Consider the following 20,837-nt stretch of genomic DNA (forward strand, 5'->3'; position numbering starts at 1 on the left):
TTGCCTTCTTCTCTCTCATACAGAAGATCAGGCAGTTTCTTTAAAAAAATTTCAATGGCCTTTTGAATTTCTCTGTACATTTTGAAGGAGGGTCCTTCTTTCTCACATTACCAGACTTGTTTATTTTCTAACACTACGATGCGGCTTTTAAATCAGACCATTTCTTTTGTCCCTCAAGAAACTTAATATGGTAAGAGGGGAGGTTATTTTTTTTCTGAGTTTCCTTCCAGCTTCTGCAACAGATTTCAGATACCCTCCTACAAGTGATATAATCAGACACACTCTCATGATCACAGACCCATGAATACTTCAACTAGCAAAGTAATTTCTCAGCCACAGATGACTTGGTAGGGGGCAAAGCCGGTAGGGGGCTGAGTGATCTGAATATAAGCCATCATAACAAATGGCAGTAACTTATCTCAGTCAAAAAGAAAAGGAGTACTTGTGACACCTTAGAGACTAACAAATTTATTTGAGCATAAGCTTTCGTGAGCTACAGCTCACTTCATGCATCCGATGAAGTGAGCTGTAGCTCACGAAAGCTTATGCTCAAATAAATTGGTTAGTCTCTAAGGTGCCACAAGTACTCCTTTTCTTTTTGCGAATACAGACTAACACAGCTGCTACTCTGAAACTTATCTCAGTCACTCTCTCAGAAAAATACTGGATCAGATTCAGAGGTGAACTAAGGACTGCACATCTTGTCCCTATTGCTAACTTGACAGACGAAGTGCTATTCAGTCTCTCAATGTACCCATCAGATTGTGGGCGATAACAAGTTTTTTGTGTTTTAATTTCTACGTGGGCACACACACCTGATTTTCAGAGCTGCTGAGCACCCACAACTCCAGCTGAAGTCAGTGAGATCTGTGGCTGCTCAGCATCTTTGACAAGGATGGACCAGTGGTTAAAATACGAGATTAGAACTCTGAAGGTCTGGTTCAAGACCCTGCTCTGCCACAGACTTCCTCTGTGACCTTGGACAAGTCACTTAGTCTCTCTGTGCCTCAATTCTCCATCTAAAAAATGGGATAATAGCAGCCCCCTATCTCAAAAGGGGATTCCAAGGATAAGAGATCTTGAGTTACCCAGATACTATGGTAATGTGAAGTAGCTTAGACAGACTCCAATACTTATGATCTGACATTCTGTATCTTCCCAGGTGTGCAAAACGTGCATATAAACTCCCGAACCAGGACTTTGCCACAGTCCCAGCTTCCTGGTTTGTAATGAATTTCTGCCCATGCAACATAATCTGGTAGCACTTGTTCATTTTATGGTTCAGTGGCAGCCACACTCTGGATACAACTGAAGATGCCCTGGGGCTGGAAGTGATGTTTCCCAAATGGCACAGGTTTGACAGCACTGTTTGGAACTTTCTGCCAGCTATGCAGGTAAAAGCCTATTTTCAGCCTGCTCAGTCTGCTCAGATGATGCCATCTGAGGTACTAAGCTGCTACCAGGCTCCAGGGCTCTCCAGAGAGTTTCAATCAACTCAGGGTGCCAGACCTTCAGGCTAAGGATCCCAGAGCTTATTTGCAATTCCACATATTTCTGCAAGGTTGGAATTTAGGTAACTCTTCTAGGGCCTCAGTCCTGTCCATCCAGTCTCCAGGCCTTCAGCTTAGCTAGTACAGAATATTTTTCTTGTTCACACTTTACCAAGGCCCTGTGGTCAGTGTTTGCTGGCACTGGGGGTACCCGGTGCCACGCCACCTGTTTACCAGTGATCTGACCCCTCCAAAGCCAAAGGAGGGTTTTTTAATACATATCCTCTCCCCTTTGATACTCAGAAGCAGTTCTTTTGACCTGATCCAGAATAAGCATTTCTAAATCATGTCCTGGTCTACCTTCCCTTAACACATTGAGCTGCCTCTTTGCCAAACACTAATAGGCATATTCAGTACAGCTCTTAATCACTCCCCTACAAAGCACACAGGCCTCCATCACTGGCAGCTGCACAGTCCTAGATCAAACGAAGGGCATCAGACCTATCACAGTGGCCAACAGTCTCACAAAACGCAGGCCCTCTCTGACTGCCAGTGTACAGCCCTGTAACGGGGCTCAGTAACTTCCTTACCACCAATGGCCTTCTCTGCAATGCCTGTTTATGGAAACAACTTCTGCGCTTCAGAGCCCATGTGAATTCCACGTGGGACAGACATTTTATAGCTCCTCCTGGAGCTGGCGGTCCCCTGGGCAGGCTGAACAATGGAGACTTCTTGTAATGATGCTTTCTGGCTGCTTTTCCATAGCAGCACCTCAACTTGCTGGAAAACGACTGTCCCCTTATAGATGCTTCTCACCTCCACAGTTCCAGGAGGCTATCTCCCCAGATCTGACATTCCCTGCAGCTTCCTTCTCGGGGAAGTTATAGGTTTCTCTTCGGGTTTCCCAGTCGTTCTGTGTGACTCCATTTGTCTGGGCACCATCCTTCTTTCAGCCAAGCTGCTTCACTTCAGTTTGTAGCCGTGCAGACTGTCTCACGGGGTCTCAACTATCCCCCTTTTAAGCTTTTATTTTCTCCTAGTCAGCAAGTTCTTGTACAGTGCAAATGTTGGCTTTAGTCTGAGTTGGGTCTTTACAGTCAACTCTCCTTAGCTGCTCCTGCCACTGCCCAATAGGTAACGAGATAACCCTGAGCTAGCACATCTCAAATATCTCCGTCACATACCTGGTAGGGCAGTACATGTCCCCCACAAAGCCCTTTATACCTTTCCCCAGGTTACGCCTTCTGGACCAAAAGGCAGCAGGGCCATCGCATGCAGACACTGAAGGTTCAGACTGTTGCTTTTAATTTACCGCTCTAACTTTTCACCTCAGCCATCTACAAACACTACATGCATCTCTTAACCTAAATTTCCTAATTCAATGAATGGGCATCTCCTTCATAAAACCATTTATTTTTGAGCAGCTAATTCAGGCTGTTCTGCCCAATCCATTCACCATCTGTATAACTCTGGCAGAAGAACACAGTGTTCCAATCTGCCTATTCTTTGCTCCAGTATTTGGAATAACCTCTTCCCTGGCAGTTTCACCGCTGCAACGCTTTTGTCTGGAATTACTTTTAACACAGATATGCATATCTCATTATGTGACACCAATCTGCAAGATGCTGCCACCGATTTGTTACCTATTACTCTTAGGTTTCAGATTTTCTGGTTGTGCAAATATATTCTTAGTTAAAAGCAAAACATCCACAAGGAACGCTGCACAGCAATGTTAAATTTGAATGCTAATAATGGGGGGAAAGAGTTGAAAGTAAAGACAATTGTCCCAGTTATGGCATTGCAGAGAGATGGGAGCCTTTTCAATAATGAAAATGGTGTAGCTGGAAAACTTGACTAGACAAACCACCGATAAATAAACCATAGGTCTCAATCCTGCACTGGCAGATCGATAGACTACACTGGCCTACTAGAACTTTTCTAACATCTGTTATTCTCTGGGAGATAGCAGCTTCCTGTTTCATTTTAATTGCATTTCAGATGGTTTAAAAAAATAGTCGTGATTTCGACTCTTTGCAATTTTATTGAGATTCTAAAACCCCTACATAATTACAGCCCTTTCTTTGAGAGAGAGAGAGAGAAATATATAATCTCCCCTGAAGCCAGTAACCTGCAGGGAAAGAGCATGAATAGCAATCCTGGTCTAATTACAAGATTATCTTTACCTTGCTCCCACAACGAGCTGATTCCTGTTGGCATCCAGTGCGAGCTGAGAAAAGTCATGTACACCTGGATAGGTGAAATTCGACACCCAGGGCTTCAGATCTGCAAACAAAATGAAAAAGCAGAAAACAATGACACTGCTCCAGAAACACAGAGTTCACCCGGACATTCACTAATGGTTTTCCTACTGAGTATCTGTCAGAGGAAGGATAATTAATAATCTATTTAAAGTGCTTCTGTTTACTCTGAGCAGAATCTGCAAAAGCTGCATAATAATGGGAGGTTGTCTCAGCAGTTATTTTCACATCCACGATGCCCAAAGACTGAGTGTCAGCGTGAACTCTGAACAGACATCATGGTGGCTTGGTTTATTAATTTATTTTAAAGTCTATGTGCCAAATTCAGAACTGGTGCTAGTGGTGCAATCTCACTGAAGCGCCATTCAGGGTAAAAAGGCTGGTCTAGTGGTTAGGACACTAGACTGGTACTCAAGAGACCTGGGTCCAATTCCTAGCTCCATCACGTACTTTCTGTGTGACCTTAGGCAAGTCATTTATTCTACCCTGTACTGGAGTTTCCCCATCAGTGAAATGAGGATGGAACTTCCCTACGTCTACAGGAGTGATGAGGGCCATACAGTGCCCAGACAGAATTCTTCACCGGGCTTGAATATGGCCCTATACAATACATGTACCTTATTTATCTAGCTTGGATTTGCCATGCTAGGCACTTCCTCAAATTGTAAACACACAAAAGTTAGATGCTAAGCAACAGAACTGGGCATCCTCAGATGGGCAGAAGTCCCACTGAAGTCAATAGGAGGCCCATGAGAGTCACGACAGTTAACACACTAACACCTATTGAAAGTTCCAGGGGAAAATGTTTGTGATATAATAAAAAAAAGCCTTTAAAAAAAAAAAAAAAGGAGTCCAGGTCCACGGCAGTTCCTAGAAGTAATGCTAAGGCATTTATAGATTTTTAAGGCCAGAAGGAACCATTAGATCATTTACTTTGACGTCCTGTATAATGCAGGCCATAGAACTTCACCCTGTTACCTCTGTACTGAGCCCAATAACTTGTGTTTGACTAAAGCATATCTTCCAGAAAGGCATCCCGTCTTGATCTGAAGATAGCAAGACATGGAGTATCCACCAATTCCTTGGTTAGTTTGTTGCAGTGGTTAATCACCTTCACTGTTAAAAACGTATGCCTTATTTCTAATTTGAATAAGTTTAAACATCCAGGGTAGCAGAGGCAAAAATAAGAACCATACCACTATCTCTCTAGCCCTTTTATGACCAGAGGGCCAAAAACTGTGCTCCCATTCGGTGCTGATCATAGGCACCGACTTTGAGATTTCCCAGGGGGTACTCGACCTCCCTGGTCCACTCCAAGCCCCGCCCCCACTTCATCCTTTCCCCCAAGACCCCACCCTGCCCCTTCTCCAACCCCTCCCCTCACTCCACCCCCTCCCCCCAGCACCTCCTGCACGGCTGAACAGCTGATCATGGCAGGCGGGAGGCACTGGGAGGGAGGGGGAGACGCTGATCGGCAGGATAGCCGGTGGGTGCTGAGCACCCACAATTTTTTTCCCCATGGGTGCTCCAGCCCCAGAGCACCCATGGAGTTGGCACCTATGGTGCTGACAGTAGGGCTGATCAGAAATTTTCTGATGAATTCTTTGAAGCAAGATGTTTTGCTGAATCTATTACAAATCTGACAACTTTAGTCAAAACACAAGTAGGCTACCATTGGAAAGCTGCCAGTGTTCCAGGGTCCACAGTTCTGCAGCAGAGAGCCCTGGCTGGAATAGCAACCATTATTCAATGAATAGCATATGTGACACTGACAAGAATGTCAATTTCACTTATCCCCTTTCAGGAACATGTTTTCAGTGTTCTCAAACCAAATTTTCCAGGGTCTTTGGTTTGCAAGATCGTCTGTTAAAATTTGCACTTTGAAAGCAAATTCCAAAATACTGAAATATCTTGTTAACCGAAACCCCCCCCCCCCCAAGTTTTGGCCAGATGAAGCTGGAAGCTCAGAAGGATAATTACGATCCAGCACAGTAAGAGATTTCAAAGTGAAAGTTAATGCCTTCTATGTACATGCCAATCCATGGAGCAGTGATCCTTTCTACCCACCCACCTGTGATCATGCTGTTATGTTCTGCATGACATAATAGATTCAAAATCAGCCCACTAGAGCTTTTAAAATCCGCACATTTAATTTATATGTTAAGTATGGGTTTAGGTGCCTCACTTTAGGAATCCATGTTTGAAAATTTCGGTCTTAATGTTATGGGGGGAGAGATAGCTCAGTGGTTTGAGCATTGGCCTGCTAAACCCAGGGTTGTGAGTTCAATCCTTGAGGGGGCCATTTAGGGATCTGGGGCAAAAATTGGAGATTGGTCCTGCTTTGAGCAGGGGGTTGGACTAGATGACCTCCTGAGGTCCCTTCCAACCCTAACCTTCTATGATTCTTTGTACCTCAGTTCCCCCATCTCTACACAGGGAGTCATAAGGCTTCCGAGTCACAGGGTGTGCACTGTTTGCAAAGCACTTTCAGGTCTTGGCATGCTTTGAAGGGGCTTCAGAAGTGCAAGGTATTATAACAAACAAACGGCTGGGTATCTGCTGGTTAACCCCAAGCCCTTCTCATTCCAGCAATCAGGAGGGATAGATGAAGGCTAAATGAGACCTGGAGCCACCAAAACCTTGAGAAGCACCCTGGACACTCTTCACCTTGTCTCCCATGTCCCCTTAGCTTGCCCTGCCCTTTCCCAGACAGACTCTTTCTTCCAAGCTTCCACATTCCCCGGGATGTTCTCATGTCTCTCACCCACGCCTGAATTGCTCCTGAGTGAGCGATCTCCACCCACTGTGATCAACTGTGCACTGAACCGTGGCCTGGGGCTCTGACTCAGTGCTGAGTCAGGCCCCTTATGGCAATGGATTTAAACATCCTGCCTCAGGGCTTTTCAGTGGGAGTCATGGGTTTCCTGCACTGCTCAGGATCGGGCCCTTAATCTTCGCAAACAAGCATTCATATCACACTAACCTGGCACATGGAATGCACGTACCCTCCTCTGCTATTCAATACAAAGGTGTGAGGTACGGAATAATTCAGCAAGCCTAATCTTCAAGCACTTCCACCTACTGAGCGGTCCTCTGAGACCTTTAATGGTCTGCTAGCACCAGGGAGGCGTGATGCTTTCACCTCTGGCGACGTCCTCACTAATGCAGCTCCAACTTTTCTTCCTGTAGCTCTTTAGCTGCAGAAACATTTCTGAGCCAAGCAGCAGAAGCTGGAAGAATAACACCTTTCCAGGCAGGTGAACCAGCGCATTCATGTTGTCTAATGCAGGAGGTCAAACACTGTCTAAGGTGGAGGAAGGGAAGGTCAGCACATAACCATAGAACCTTTTAAGGATCCAACTTTTATGCCATAATTTCTCTGTTTTCCTTCTCTCCTACCAACTATTTCCCCCTCCCCCCAAACCAGCCCACTATTATAATTCACTGGCAAGAAGAGGATTTCCTCATCTGCTGTTCTAAATGAAATCTCCTCACTACAGAGAGGCCCAGTCCTCAGCTCTTCCTTTTGATAGCAAGCTCTGACAAATCACAGGTAAAAAAACAACAATCCTAATGAAAAAGCTGTCAGTGGCTCAGTTCTTGCTGCAGACAGTTTAAACATCAAGCAAGCCTATGAAGTAACAGGCACTGTCCCGCTTTCTATTTACTACTGCAGGTGGCACAACTTATAAAGAAACCTTTCCTGATTATTAAATTAAAGGCTGAAAGGAATGAACCTTCATAGCAAAATTAAGCTTTTATAGGCATGTCGCTGGAGATTATTAAGCTCAGCGTGGTTCCCAGCTAAGACTATCTAACTGCAAGTGATGGGAATTAATGCCAAACGGCACATTATCCTCCCCAACCCTCTTTTCTATTACAGTGAATGGATAAAGTGGAATGGAAATCCAAGCTGCGAGAGAGAGGATGTAGGTCTTTTTCATTCGACACATTAAATCCTGTCACTCAGACCACAGGCATCCCTAAGGGCAGCTCAATGCTTTTATTTTAAAATGAGCCTCACTTCTGTGAGAGTAAGTGTTTGGCTGGGCCTGTCCCACCTTAGCAGAAGTTTACACATATGGACCCAATGAACTCTAGAGTTTGCTTGCATTTGACCTTTCTCCAAGAGCTGATTTTTCAGAGCTGACTTTTTCATTTGGCTGGAAGCCCTCAGTGCCGAGGCATGTTTACCTTTGCAAATTTATCTGTTTAAAAACACTATGAAAAATTAAAACCCAACGCTCTGGCTCGGCATGTCAGCAGCAGGGGCAGGAAATCTAGGAAACAAATGACTTAACGGCAATCTGCTCATCAAGGCGTCCTTTGTGCTTCATGTTTCTATTTCCAGGGGGTTAAAGAGCCACGTTGTCGCTTTCTCCACGTTAGTACCCCAAAGTGTAATTGTTTCAAATACAGCCCACGGTCTGCAATGTGATCGAGAGCCCCTGAACTTTTGCTGGCCTATTTGCGGGCCAAGCTGGTTCACAAACATGGCTGCAAAGACCCAGGGCCTTCATAAAAAACATCAGTCCTCCACGCATGCACAAAGGTGGGGAGAAAAGACAAGGAATTTGTTGCATTTTTTAGGCTGGGGTCAGGCACAATGCCATTTGGGAGGTTAGCCACTGATCCTGCTAGCACTTCATTGTGCATTAATCACCTGCATGTAAACAGGATGTGGTGAAAGGGCTGGATCTAAAGGCCGCTGAAGCCAGCGGGATTTTTTCCATTAAGTTTGGTGGGCTTTGGATCAAGCTCTAAATGTGGAAATTGTCTCATAAGCCTCGTTATGATCACACTTAATCCCGTGTCTCCTCCAAAATCCCCTTTCTCCATCCCATTCACACCTTGCATGTTTATGAGTAAAGAAGCAGGAAAGCAGAGGGCTTGAGACATCTCTGCATAAAGGATTCCACCTACAGTTTAATTTCACTTGTGCCCACATAGAGCCTCCACCTGCAGTGGAGTGCAACAGTCTCGTGCAACCTGCTGCACACCGTGTAAGGATCAAGGTGTTAAATACCTGCATCTGGAAAATGCAAAACCCTCTCTAGGTGATAAGTAATATTCCTATTAGAGGTATGCCACTGTAATCCACCATCACTGGACCCATTTATTCCCTGTTAGAAATGAGAGGGTAGCACTGGAACACATAAAAGATAGAACAAAAACATACTGAAATAGGCAAGATTGGAAATTAATGGGAAGGAATCCCCCAGGACCCGACTCCAGAAACAAACCCAAAGCAGAAACTCCATTAATTAGCCTTCAGACTACAGATTTATATTATATAAAGTTCCCATAAAATAAAGCTGATTCAACAGTAAAGGCCTGCATAATGGAGCAAAACATTCTATTCTCCTAGGCGCCTGCCAAACCCAGTGGCATAAATAAATACCTGCTCTGCCAACACTCAAACCCACTTTTGTACAGGGCTAACCTGACCACACATGGAGTGGTTTCCTAAGTGTCTCAAGACGCCCTCCTAAAAAGACTTGAACTGGCTTCACTGGCTGCATGTCACAAAACACAGAATGGGTATTTTTCCTGGTGCCTGAGTTGTGTGCATGTCAATTTAGCCTCCATGGAAGGTGCGCCTATTTGACAGCCTTGACATTTGTTTATCCATAGAATAGGTACAGTTAAGGCAATGGCCATGAAAGTATCTCACACGCACCCTTGTAATGTGTCTCAACTCTGACAGGGAGGGACCACCTTTAGTTCACTCTTCATGTCCAGTCAGCCACTGGCCTCTCTGTTGGGAACGGTCAGTTCTGAATGGTCTTGGATTGCACTGGATCCCACCGCTGACCAACAGATTTCCTTGTAACAAAGGTTCAGGTCTCAGGCTGAATACAGTGATGACGCCTCCTCCCCAGCAACAGACCCATCTTTGAGGCCTCTAATTTACTTAGCTGGGTGTGCAACCTCCTGTAACTCAGCCCACTTCAAGCTATCTTCCCTTGGAATTAGCCTCAATGGTGGCAGTGGCTTTTGTGATTTGGGCTCTTTTCTGCTACAAACTGAACTGAGACCATGGTCCTCATTTTATATAAACCGCTGAACAGACAGCATCAGACGGTGATAACTTCCCATCAGCACCAGCAGAGACTGGATCAGCACCAACAACCTAGAAGGGAAAAGGCTTTAGATGCTACCCCCAGTCCCCTGAGGTCAGTGTGCTTTGGTCATTGCAGAGAGATTCCCTACAGCATCCACATAAAATCCCAGCACAATCAGTGAGACACCACTTTATAATTCCATCATCTGAATCTTCTTTACAGCTTCCTTCTATCAGCATGGACATTTTCACAGCTGAATAAAAAGCTACAATTGTCTTACAATCCTCATACCATGTAATCTTAATATGTGATTCACTGTCAGTTTAATAACCTCCTCCTTTGAAATTCTGAATCTCTCTCTGTAGGTCACACTGTGGGGTTAGTGCAATAGTCTTTGGAGAACTGAGTTCCAATCCTGTGCAAATGAGCTGCATGGCCTCTTCCTAGTCCCTATTGTACACAGCGCAAAACCAAACCACAATGTGGCAAAATTAGCAGGGCAACTGGAAAAATCTATAGATGCATTGGCAGGGTTGCCTAGACAAATATGCCAACATTCAGACTTAACTTTACTCCTGAAGCCAGAGATCTTGGTGTTACCCTGGGTTCTCTCTCTCTCACATACACAGACACACTTTGCTACATTGTCTTAATTGTGCACTAATCACATCCTTGCCTCAGTGACTGCAATTCCTACTTCCCCTGTCTGCCTGAATCCCTGCTCTCCAACCAAAGTTCCAGGGATTCAGAATGCTGCAGCCAGGCTACACTCTTGTTCTAGGAAATGGGGCTACATCATCCCAGGATTGCTGGCATCCTTTCCACAACTCTCATCTCCAAATTCAATTCAAAATTGCCTCTCAGATTTTCATATCTTCCTTGATTCCCCCAGCCTCCTTCTAGGACCTCATATCTACCCTCCTGTAACTGTAGCACCCTCCTGGCCAAGATGGGGTCTGCTCTGCAGACAGCTCTGGCCAAGGAACGCAACAGTGAAAGTCCCTTCCACCCCAGGGGCACCTGTTCCAAATACCTCCTCCCACCCCCCCGGAGGGAACACGCACAAGAATAGTAAAGTGAATACAGGAAAGGGAAATATTTATTCACAGAGGGATGAATGGAGAAAAATATCAGGGGAAAAGACAGGGAGAGCGCTAAAACAGAATTGCATTCAACACAAGGCCCTACAGGCCCAGTGGTAGCACAGTCTGAAAGGGCAGACACCGAGCAATGTCTGCACTCCGAGTTCGGGAGTCCTGGGCAAAATTCCAGTCCAGTGGTGAGTCTTGAGTGCTCCTGGTCGTCTTCAGAGCCAGTGAACTTTCCCCAACAAACCCCTCCAGGGCCCTCTTCTGCCACTCTCTGCAAAGCCACACAGAGCGACCACCTCCCCACTTAACTAGCTAACAGCCTCCCTCCTTATCCCCACTGCAAGGCCACAAGCTCCAGTATTCACGGCCCCGTGCAGCTCTGGGCAGCAGTGATACTGGGTCCAGCTCCGGTCTGTCCTTCTTGAGCGATTCCTCCCTGGCCCAGTGCTCCTCCTGGCTCCTGTCCTGGAGTGTCCCAGATCCAGGTAATCAGCACTCCCCCGCTCAGGGCAAACATTTAAAAGGGGCCATGCTCTCTACACAGCAAAGGGGTTATACCCCTCTCTCCCCCCCCCTTCACTCAATCTCCAGCTCGCCCAAGTGGTCTCATTTCCCTCTCATTTCCTGCCCATTCACTCAACTCTTCCAATCCTGGCCAGCTCCACCATGAGAGGAACAATGAGCAAACTCAGGATGGCATGAGAGCCACATGGAATCTTGTTTCCACCCTCCCTTCCCTTGAAAGGCAGTGACAAAGGAAGTACAGGAGCTACCAGTGCCCCCCACAGCCCATGCTGTCCAACAGCAGGCAGGAAGGGGCAGCCTGGATGGAAAAAGGGAATAAAATCCCTGTTCTCTCCCAGCACCAGGAGGGAGAAAACAACTCCTCTCCCCTTCCCTCATCAACCAAGCGAAGGAAGGAGTCAGCAGGTGGCTCTCCTCCTTCCCAGCAGTAACAGAACAGAGGAGCTGACGACCCACTTCGTCACTGAGTGGAGTCACAGAGACACAGTGTCATTGCCCAACCCAAGACCGCTTTGTGGCGCTCACACTCTCAACAGTCCACAGTAGTTCCCTAAACTGAACTTTCCATGGTCCTCCCATCCTAAGTTACAAGGAAGAAATCAGACCTTGTGACTTGAGCAGAGACCAAGGAATCCCAATAATGGCTCTGACACGGAATCCCTTTGTGGCCTTGAGCAAGTCGCTTAAACTTTTCAGTGCCTCAGTTCCCCAGACTGCAAACTGGGGCTAATGACTCCTCCCTAACTCACAAGCATGCTGCAAGGCCTAATGACTTGTAAAGTACTTGCAGGATGAGATGTACGCAAGACTATGTGTTGGTACAACATAACATGGATCATCTCAAACCTCAGGTTCCTAAATAATGATCACTTTCTCAAAACAGGAGTTGGCTTGCCAAATTGTTGCAATATGGACAGAGAGGAACTTATTCCAAAACCTCTTCACCGTACAAGTACAATTACTATTATTTATTAGCTTTTTTTATTACTATTGAGCAGCCAGTAAAGTGTTGTGGTCTGTTTTGAAGAATCCCCAGTGATTCAAAGCCCAGGTAAAGAAATGCCAGATAATCCCTATGAGCTAGATCATGACAATACAGCCTGCTCTCATTTGGTCCCTGGAGCACCCTGGGAAGGAGACTGTGAGGCAGAGAGTCACATCTGCCCTCCTGGATCCCTTGCTGCTCCAAGGAAGAAGTAAACTCCACAGATCTATACCAGAACAGTGCATGCTGCCTGATGCTCTACAGGGTGGAGCCAAGGCTCTGCCATCCCCCTCCCCTTCGGGCCCTCCCAACCACTTGCACATGGGCGTTGGGGGCCTGCCGCAGCCCTGCAAAGCCTGCTGTGCCCCTCACTCAGCTATCTGAGATCTGGGTAGCCAGTAGAAGACAGTAAGGGGACTTTACACCCTATTACTAACTTGCATGGCTGCACTAGCCAGACTACAAACTGGCCCCCAAGTCAGCTAATTTAGAGCCTGTTTGTTGCTTTAAGCACATTCCAGGGCATTTAAACATTGTGACCCATTGTTTACCGAGACAAGCACTGAAGCCGTCACACAATCACATTCATTGAGAAAGATAAAACTAGTTGCCCATGCATCACTCATTGCTTCTTATGACAATCTGATCCATATAATCCCTCTTTTCAGACAGGAAGGCAAGTTGCATCTTGGCTCTCAGAGCCACTGGCATCTGATGGAAAAAAAACACTCTTTTGTCATCACTCAACCTTTCCAGCCAGCCTCTCCCACATCTGGGGGTGGATTTTACATTACCTCTACACTCACGTCTATGCCAGCAATTTTGTGCCAACAGATGTGTTGTATAAAATTCAGAACAACTATCTCCCCTGATCAGATCCTGCAAAGTCCGTAGAGACTCAAATCCAGTTAATACATATGTTTTAGACAAATACAACTTACTAGGCTCCAAACAGGTGTAACTGGATGAAAGTTTATGGCCTCTTTTATACAGGTAGTCAGGCTAGAGTATCTAATAGCCTATTCTAGCCTTTGAATATATAAATCTATGAATGAACATCAACCTGAAAATCCTTTATGATTGGGTTTTAAATCTGCAGATTGCCAAGGCCTTGATGATTCCCTTTTTATTAGTACTGGGCAATTCTTAGAAGGTTTTAAATAGAGAGGCTCAAGCTGCAAAATTCAGACCCAGATTTCAAACACAGGGACCATATGGTACTAGGGCACATCAATGGAGAGAGAGAGAGAGGGCCATTTGTGAAATGTAGTCCATGATCATCCTCCAGTATTAACTTTCACTTCCTGTTTGAAAGAACATCCAGAAAAGTTTGACTGTGTATTCAAAGCATTTCCACATGTATCCGGTCTGCATGCCAAATGGCAAATCTCCTGGGAACTGGCTTCCTACGAAACACTTCCAGTATTTCACAGCCTCACCTCTGTCTAGTGCATTAGTGTGACCCACTGGTGAATGTGAGTTATAGGCCCTCTCGGTACTGAGGATACATGCTTGTTACTACCTAGAGAGCATTAGCGCAAGGTATCGTCTTATGCTTTGAGTTCTAGAAGTCCCCAGCTCTGTCTCCTGTGTGTCAGTCAAGATGGTGGCTATTACATCAGTACGTCTGCTGCATGTACACATGGAAATCCAAAAAGGGAAAGCTAATCAAGCTGTCTCTAATCTCAGAAAGATTATCCCAACCAGATGGCTTAACCATGGTAGAGGAGATTATTTGCCAGTTGTATCTATCATTGCAACACTCTGAGCAGATAAAAAAATGTGTGTTAGGGTTTCCAAGTAAGGGCTTGATCCTGAAAAGTGATGAGCGCTCTGGCTCTGCTTCAGCAAAACACTTAAGCATGCGCTTAGCTTTAAACACATGAGTCATCCCATTGGCTTCAAGTTAATCATGTACTTAAGTGTTTTGGTGGATCAGGGTCACAGTGCTCATCATCTTCAAGGATCAATCCCCTGATAGTTAAAGGATAGTATCAATTAAACAGTTCTCATACAGGGATACATTTAATTCAGGCACGAGGTCTTTGGAAGGAAGGTGTTAGAGAAGTGCATCATGTTATTGTTATTTACAGCAGAAGGTGTGTACAGAGGCTAAACCAAATCAGTTTTGCAATACTATTGGCTCATAAACTGAATCTGTTAAGGAGCAACATTACGCAAACCTTAAAATCCAGAATGAGCTCTCTGGAAAGTATATGTTTGTTTATATTGAACCACCACAGAAAAGTTGTTTTTTTCTGCTTCTCTTTCTTTTGCTGGGGATGCTGCCTGGGATTTGCAAAGCAGCACTGCTTATTGACAGCACAATTTCATGTCCTGGATCCGACTATTCTGAATGATATATTCAGGACTCAAAGCAATGTTGCATGCAGCTGTTATCAGAAATTAAGCTAGTGGCACCTAAAAAACACCCAGCTGCTCTTCAAAACTCTACCTGGATTCACTCCTCTATGCTACCTTTTTGACCTACTCGCAGTCAATTCCCTCTGCTCCACAACACTTCCTCGCGTGCTTCTCCTCTGCATCCCACCACCCATGCCTCTTCGTGGTTGTGGGTCGCTCTTTCACTTGTGTTAGCCCATCTCTTCAGAACTCCCTTCTTCTCCTCCCTGTGAGAGGCTCTGAATCACTCCCCTCCTTTAAATCTTACCGTAAAATCTTCCTTTTCTCTGCAGCTTGTGAGTGACTCTCTCTGTTTCCAGCATTTTATGAATGAAGGGCACTTTTCCCAGACCCTTTTTATCCCAGAGGCCTTTTGGCACAGCACACTGAATCCTTTTTATCAGTTCTCATTGTGTTGATTTGCAAGGCTCGTAGGACACCATTGATGAGTAAGCACCAAAGAAAAAATATTATTGTATTAAAAAAATACATTGTACTGTATAGCAGAAAGCTGTTGTGTGAGATTTTCAGATGGTTGCCGGAGAGCAAAATTACTTTCCTAACCATTGTTCAATTATTTATGACTTTATTGCTAGTAATTTCAAAACAAATTCTAAACCAACCCTGAGGAAGAAAATATCAGACTCATTTGCTATAGTTCCATTTTCAAGATAAAAAAAAAAATACTATGAGGTTTTCTAATAGAAAAAAGAAATCCACAGCCAAATGCCTTTGAGGTCAAATAGTCTGCACCACTGCAGTCTGAGGCACATGCTGCTGTTGGTCACCCATCAATGTCACATTATTAGCTAAAGTTTCAATTCCCTTAATGGAGATACCAGGGCAGCAACGGATTTTCCCATAGTAACTTTGGTTTCCCCCAGATATTTGGCCAGAAATACCTCCCAGACTTCATTCCACAACTCTCCTCCTTTTTTAACTAAATTTTTGGTTAGGAATGCCAAAAATCAAGCACACTCAACATGAATGCAAATCTTTAGCAAAATTTCCTATGGGCTTTTCATACCTGGGTGGTGGAGTTCATGGATGATAGTGTGTTTTTTTCCAATCAATACACACTAACGGGAACAATGTATTAGTGACCAATTCAACTGTAGTGGGGGTGTTTGGCAGACTATCGCGCAAATCCAAGAGAAATAAATCATACTCCATTATCTTTCAGCCACGCAAAGTTAAAACAGCCTTTTGTTTCAGTACAACAAGCACACATTTAATAGCTCCCCATAGATCTGAATGTTTGCAAGTTGGCCGGTTTTCAAAAATATGTTGTTTAAAACAAAAATAAGAACAATGCATTTATATGCAGCAAGCTATGTTCATGCTACTCAAGTCATATTCATCTGGTAGCAGGTTACAATTACACATCAGCCCAAAGTAAAACCCCAGATTAGAACACTCCCAAATCAATTAAAACACCAGGCAACAGAAAATGCACCCGGACATAATTCAGGAGAGAGCAGGTACCTGCCAACAGGCCAAATTTTGCATGCATGGAAACTTTCACCAACAGTTATGATAGGACGTGGAAAGCTGCCATATAGAACGCCCTATGTGGTTAGGGATTTAACAGTCTTAGTTACCTAGCTCAGTCCACCTCTTCCCTATGCATCAGCATACATATGATGGCTCAGGTCAGCTGAGACAGTTTTGCCGACAGTTCCCCCACTGGGGGCCCTAAGCAGGAACATCCCCCCCAACACATACTAATAATTAATAGGGTGTCCCCTTGAGCTGCTCAGGCCCTAAGCAATTGCTTCGTCTGCTTAAGCCTAGCACTGGCTCTGGTCCCCACATTGTGTATGCTTGAGGAGTGGAGGTAGAGGAGGAGAGCTGCACTACCAATATTGAAACAAGGACTCCCACAAATAGGTCCATCTTAGCCTATAATAACTCCCATGTCCCAGGGTGAAAGCACTGGCTGATAGGAGAGAACTAAGGACCCTAGTAATTTGTTTAGTCATTTAAACAACATTCCTTCCTAACCATAACCAATAAAGAAGGCAGCATGAATTAAAAAACAAAACCAGAGAGAAGTAAGAATTAGTAGAAATCTGACATAAAAAGCTGTTCTCAAGTGACTTCTGCCTAAGTTTGGCAGATCCAGGAGGTTCAGAATGGACAAACACATAACATATCTAAGTCTACATACCATGGCACTGGCTCGGACTTTGTTCCTGTGGGATGGATAAATAAACCTCGATAGGACACACCTTGCCGCAAAAGGCTTACAATACTAGTAGACAAGACAGAGAGTGGTGCCCTACCTTGACCCAATTTATCAATAACCAAGCCAAGACTAGAACCCAGGGTCCTGACTTCCAGTCCAGTGTCCTACCCACTAGACCATGGGCAACAGCTACGGAGATGCATGGGGTCTTGGGAAAAGGAATCCTCCACCAGGCATCAGCCAAGCTGCTCCACAGGCTACAATATCACCAGCTGCCCTTGCATTCCCACTACACAGTAGATTATGGCCCATGGAACAAGGTATTTGTGGACCTACTGGCCACAACCCTCCTGCTTCATGTTGCCATGGAGAGAGCCTTCACAGAGCAATACTCTGCAGCACGTAAGATGTGGATTCCCCAGTCTGTTCCCCTTGCACAGCGGAACTGCAGTGGTTCCAATGCGTTCAGCACTTTTCATGCTCACTGGTGTTGGGGCCAGGACAGGATACAGCCTTAAGAGCTGTGACGTGCTTTTTGGATGCATAACACTCTCGTCCATAGATTTTTGAGTGCTGCTTGTAGCTAAGGAAGGGAGGTGCCTTTAATTTCATTCTGCATATTTTCCTACAGAACATCTTCTGCAGGGCTGCATAACCTAGCACACAAGACTACAATGTACCGAACAATCACCAGGAAACAGGTGCAGAAAACAAACAATAACCATGAATCTAACCAAAGTTTAGAGGACCCATGTGAGGACATTTGCCTTAGATGGCTGTAATTTTCATCTCTATTTCTTTCCTATAATTGCCGGGCTCTAATTAATCCATACTAGAAAAGAGCAGCAAAAGGGAAAAGGAATGCTCTGGGTTTTGTGTGTTCCTGCTATGCCTGATTAACACAAAGCAGTTTGGCAAATGAAGACACCCATCTTGAGCATCAACATCTCCAACTGGCTTTTCAGAATCAGCATAAACATGCTTCTAAACTTCACATGGGCTCCAGAAGCTAACACATCTTAAAGATAGATCCTACAAACTGGTTCTTTGTGAACCAAAAAAACCCAACAACAACAAAAAAATCTGTCTTTTGGATAATATTAAGAGACCCAACTTTTCTCTCTCTTTGTACTTGTAATATGCTCATTCCTGTATTATCTGTTTAAATAGCCAATTAAGTTCCAACACATTTTTTAACCTCAGGGATTTCTTCTTTCACCCTTCCCCAATAAAGCAGAAGGTCAGCATTATTAAGCAATTAAAAATCAAGGTTTATTTATGTCTACAGGAACAAGGTTCGAGCCAATGCCCTATTATGTACTGTAGGCTTAAAGTTTTGCTAATTTACTTTAATCCACTTAAACCTTTAAAGCATGGATAATGGAAAACAGACAAGAAAACTGTTTCCAAATGTAAAGACAATAGCTTCCTTCCCTCCAAAGAAGCATAAAGCCTTAGACAAGAGCCCTAAAAGGTCATCAAGGAACCCTTCAACTTCTCCTTTCTCCCTAGACACCCCATCTCAAAGGTCACAGAAGCCTCATTCAGATGCCCTCAGCAAGGAACCTAACCACAGATGCAATGCAATCCCCCAAAGGGGAACCAAAATCAATACTTCAACATTTAGGAGGAAGCTACAGCAGGCAAGGAGGCTCAACGCACTATGGCAATGGTGTATGGAACTTCTTGCTCAGATCTGAGGGTGATGAGGGCCATGGAACTATATGGATGAGTAGACAGAAGCGCTGACAGAATCCTAGGGGTATCACTACTACACATAACAACACAGACCATTTATCTGGGATAAGGACACAGTTCTTCACGGGAATTCTTATGCTGCAAGTCACTAGTAAGAGGCCTGTGATGTTTTTATGTGTGGCACTGTCGGCCTCTGCAGTTAAAAAGGCTGCTCTTTTGCCTCTAAGGTCAGAAAAATCAACAAGAACAATGGAAGCAACTAGTGACTATTTTATTATTATTGTCTACACAATAATCTTGCTCTAAATGTCCAAAATAATAAATGTGCCTTGCATTCAAAGATCTGAAAACACTTTCCAAGTATGAAATAAGCCTCATATTAGCCCTGTGAGGTTTCTAAGCATCACTGAACCCACTTACGGATGAGGAAACAAAGGCAAAATTCAGCGAGTCGCCCAAGATCACTGAGTCAGTGGTAGAATGGTGAAGAGAAACCTTGAGGACTTATCTCCCAGCCCTCTGCTTTGACCTCGCCACTTCCCAGGACACAGCACTGTACGAAGGACTTCAGAGCGGATTATCCTATTGTACCTTGCAATCAAGCTAAGACATCCAAGGGAAGAGAATCTCTTACCTTGGAAAGCAATGGTGGGGTGTTCTCTTCTGATGCATTGCTGTTGCTCAGTTTCAGGGTATTCGGGTGCATTCTGTGATGCTGAGAGATGAAAAGTGAGAAGGAAAAGGCTTGCCAATGACAGAGAAATGCCCTTTAATCTTGATACAACCATGATTGGAGGCCTGCTGCAGATCTAGCTTCCAAGGTAGGCCCTGACAGGATACCTGCAATGCAAAGAATTTCATTTTAGGAAACATACATCCCTATCTAAAGTCTGCAACAAATCTCTGGGGGTGGTTTTCCTCTTTCATTACAAACCCACATTAACTAGATGTGATAATATTCAGCAAACAATACACTGAAAAATTAAGTGCCTTTATACAACTCCTAGCATGCAATACCAACAGAATTTGTAAAGATACTGAAATGTGCAAATACTCCAAATGCATGTTAATGGCTCAATATTAAGTATAGGCATAATTCAAGTAATGCAAATGCCATAATAAACTGCTTAAAGAGACAGTAGGAAAGAGGCACCAGGTAGCAACATTACAAATTAAAGCCATAGGCTATGTTTTATTCTTGTCCCTATGGGTTTTGAATATTGCCATAAAGATGATCAGTAACTCTTCACACCCTCTAATATCTGCATCTGCAGCAACTACTACATATTACATCAAAAATTATTTTAAAAGAACATTAAGATTGCAAAATCAAGCACTCAGAAGTTAGGAAATGCCAAAATTAAGATTGCCCCAGCTCCTCAGCTGCTCCCACCGATTAATTCCCTCATCCCATCACACCCCATCCTATCTCTCTTCTCCTCTGCATTCCAGAATGGCTACTTCCTCCTTTCTCTGCCTCACTGTCTGGCTTCCAGCAGTTTATTGAGAACACAGGAGACAGTCTGCCTGCTGCAGACTGGAGCATGCTCAGTGCCGACAGAATCTTTAGAGAATTTAGCTGCTGAACTAACAAGTTTCTACTGAGCATGTGCAAACTGAGATTTTTTTTTCCAAAGGCTTATAACTTGGCCCGATGTGGGCAGTTTTTCATGGGAAGAGCAGAAGATATGTCCCTGACACCAGGGCAACCCCCTCCCCCCGCCACATTTCAAGTGTCTGCTACAGCTTTTCAGTGAAATGGTTGCAAGAATTTTTTAAAACACATGCAAAACTATCTATTTTCCCCTAATTTTGTTCTCAGAAACAGCTGAACCATTTTAGCTGAAACTGTCCAAAAAAATGTAAGCTGAGGCAGAAATCCACAATAGAAAATTTCGGCCCAAACAGTTACTTGTATGGGGCAGTCTCTTTGTTCTGTGTTTGTTCAGCACCTAGCACAATAGGATCTTGATCCATGATGGGGGGCTCCTATGGTAACACAAACAACAGATAATAAGAACAATAAAGTTTGGCAAAGTTATAAGCAACTGTAATGGTCCTCACTGGGGGTCTAGTTGGGAAATGTGGCCTAGTGGTTACGGCCACAACCCCTGACTGTCATGGGTGTTGTGAG

The 20,837-nt window shown here is 44.4% G+C and overlaps 1 protein-coding gene across 6 annotated transcripts in view; it reads right to left on the reverse strand.

Moving 5' to 3' along the window:
- SEMA5B (semaphorin 5B) overlaps window positions 1–20,837 on the reverse strand; it is a 354,318-nt gene that overhangs the window by 151,139 nt on the left and 182,342 nt on the right. For all 6 annotated transcript variants that reach the window (XM_007071886.4, XM_037912502.2, XM_043525271.1 and 3 more), the window contains 2 exons: window positions 19,338–19,543; window positions 3,674–3,773 (listed from right to left, as the gene is read on the reverse strand). In XM_007071886.4, the coding sequence (XP_007071948.2) occupies window positions 3,674–3,773; window positions 19,338–19,491 (254 nt within the window). In that variant the 5' untranslated portion in view covers window positions 19,492–19,543. The remainder of the gene's footprint in view (window positions 1–3,673; window positions 3,774–19,337; window positions 19,544–20,837) is intronic.

This window comes from Chelonia mydas, chromosome 11 (assembly GCF_015237465.2).
Source record: "Chelonia mydas isolate rCheMyd1 chromosome 11, rCheMyd1.pri.v2, whole genome shotgun sequence".
NCBI lineage: Eukaryota > Metazoa > Chordata > Testudines > Cheloniidae > Chelonia > Chelonia mydas.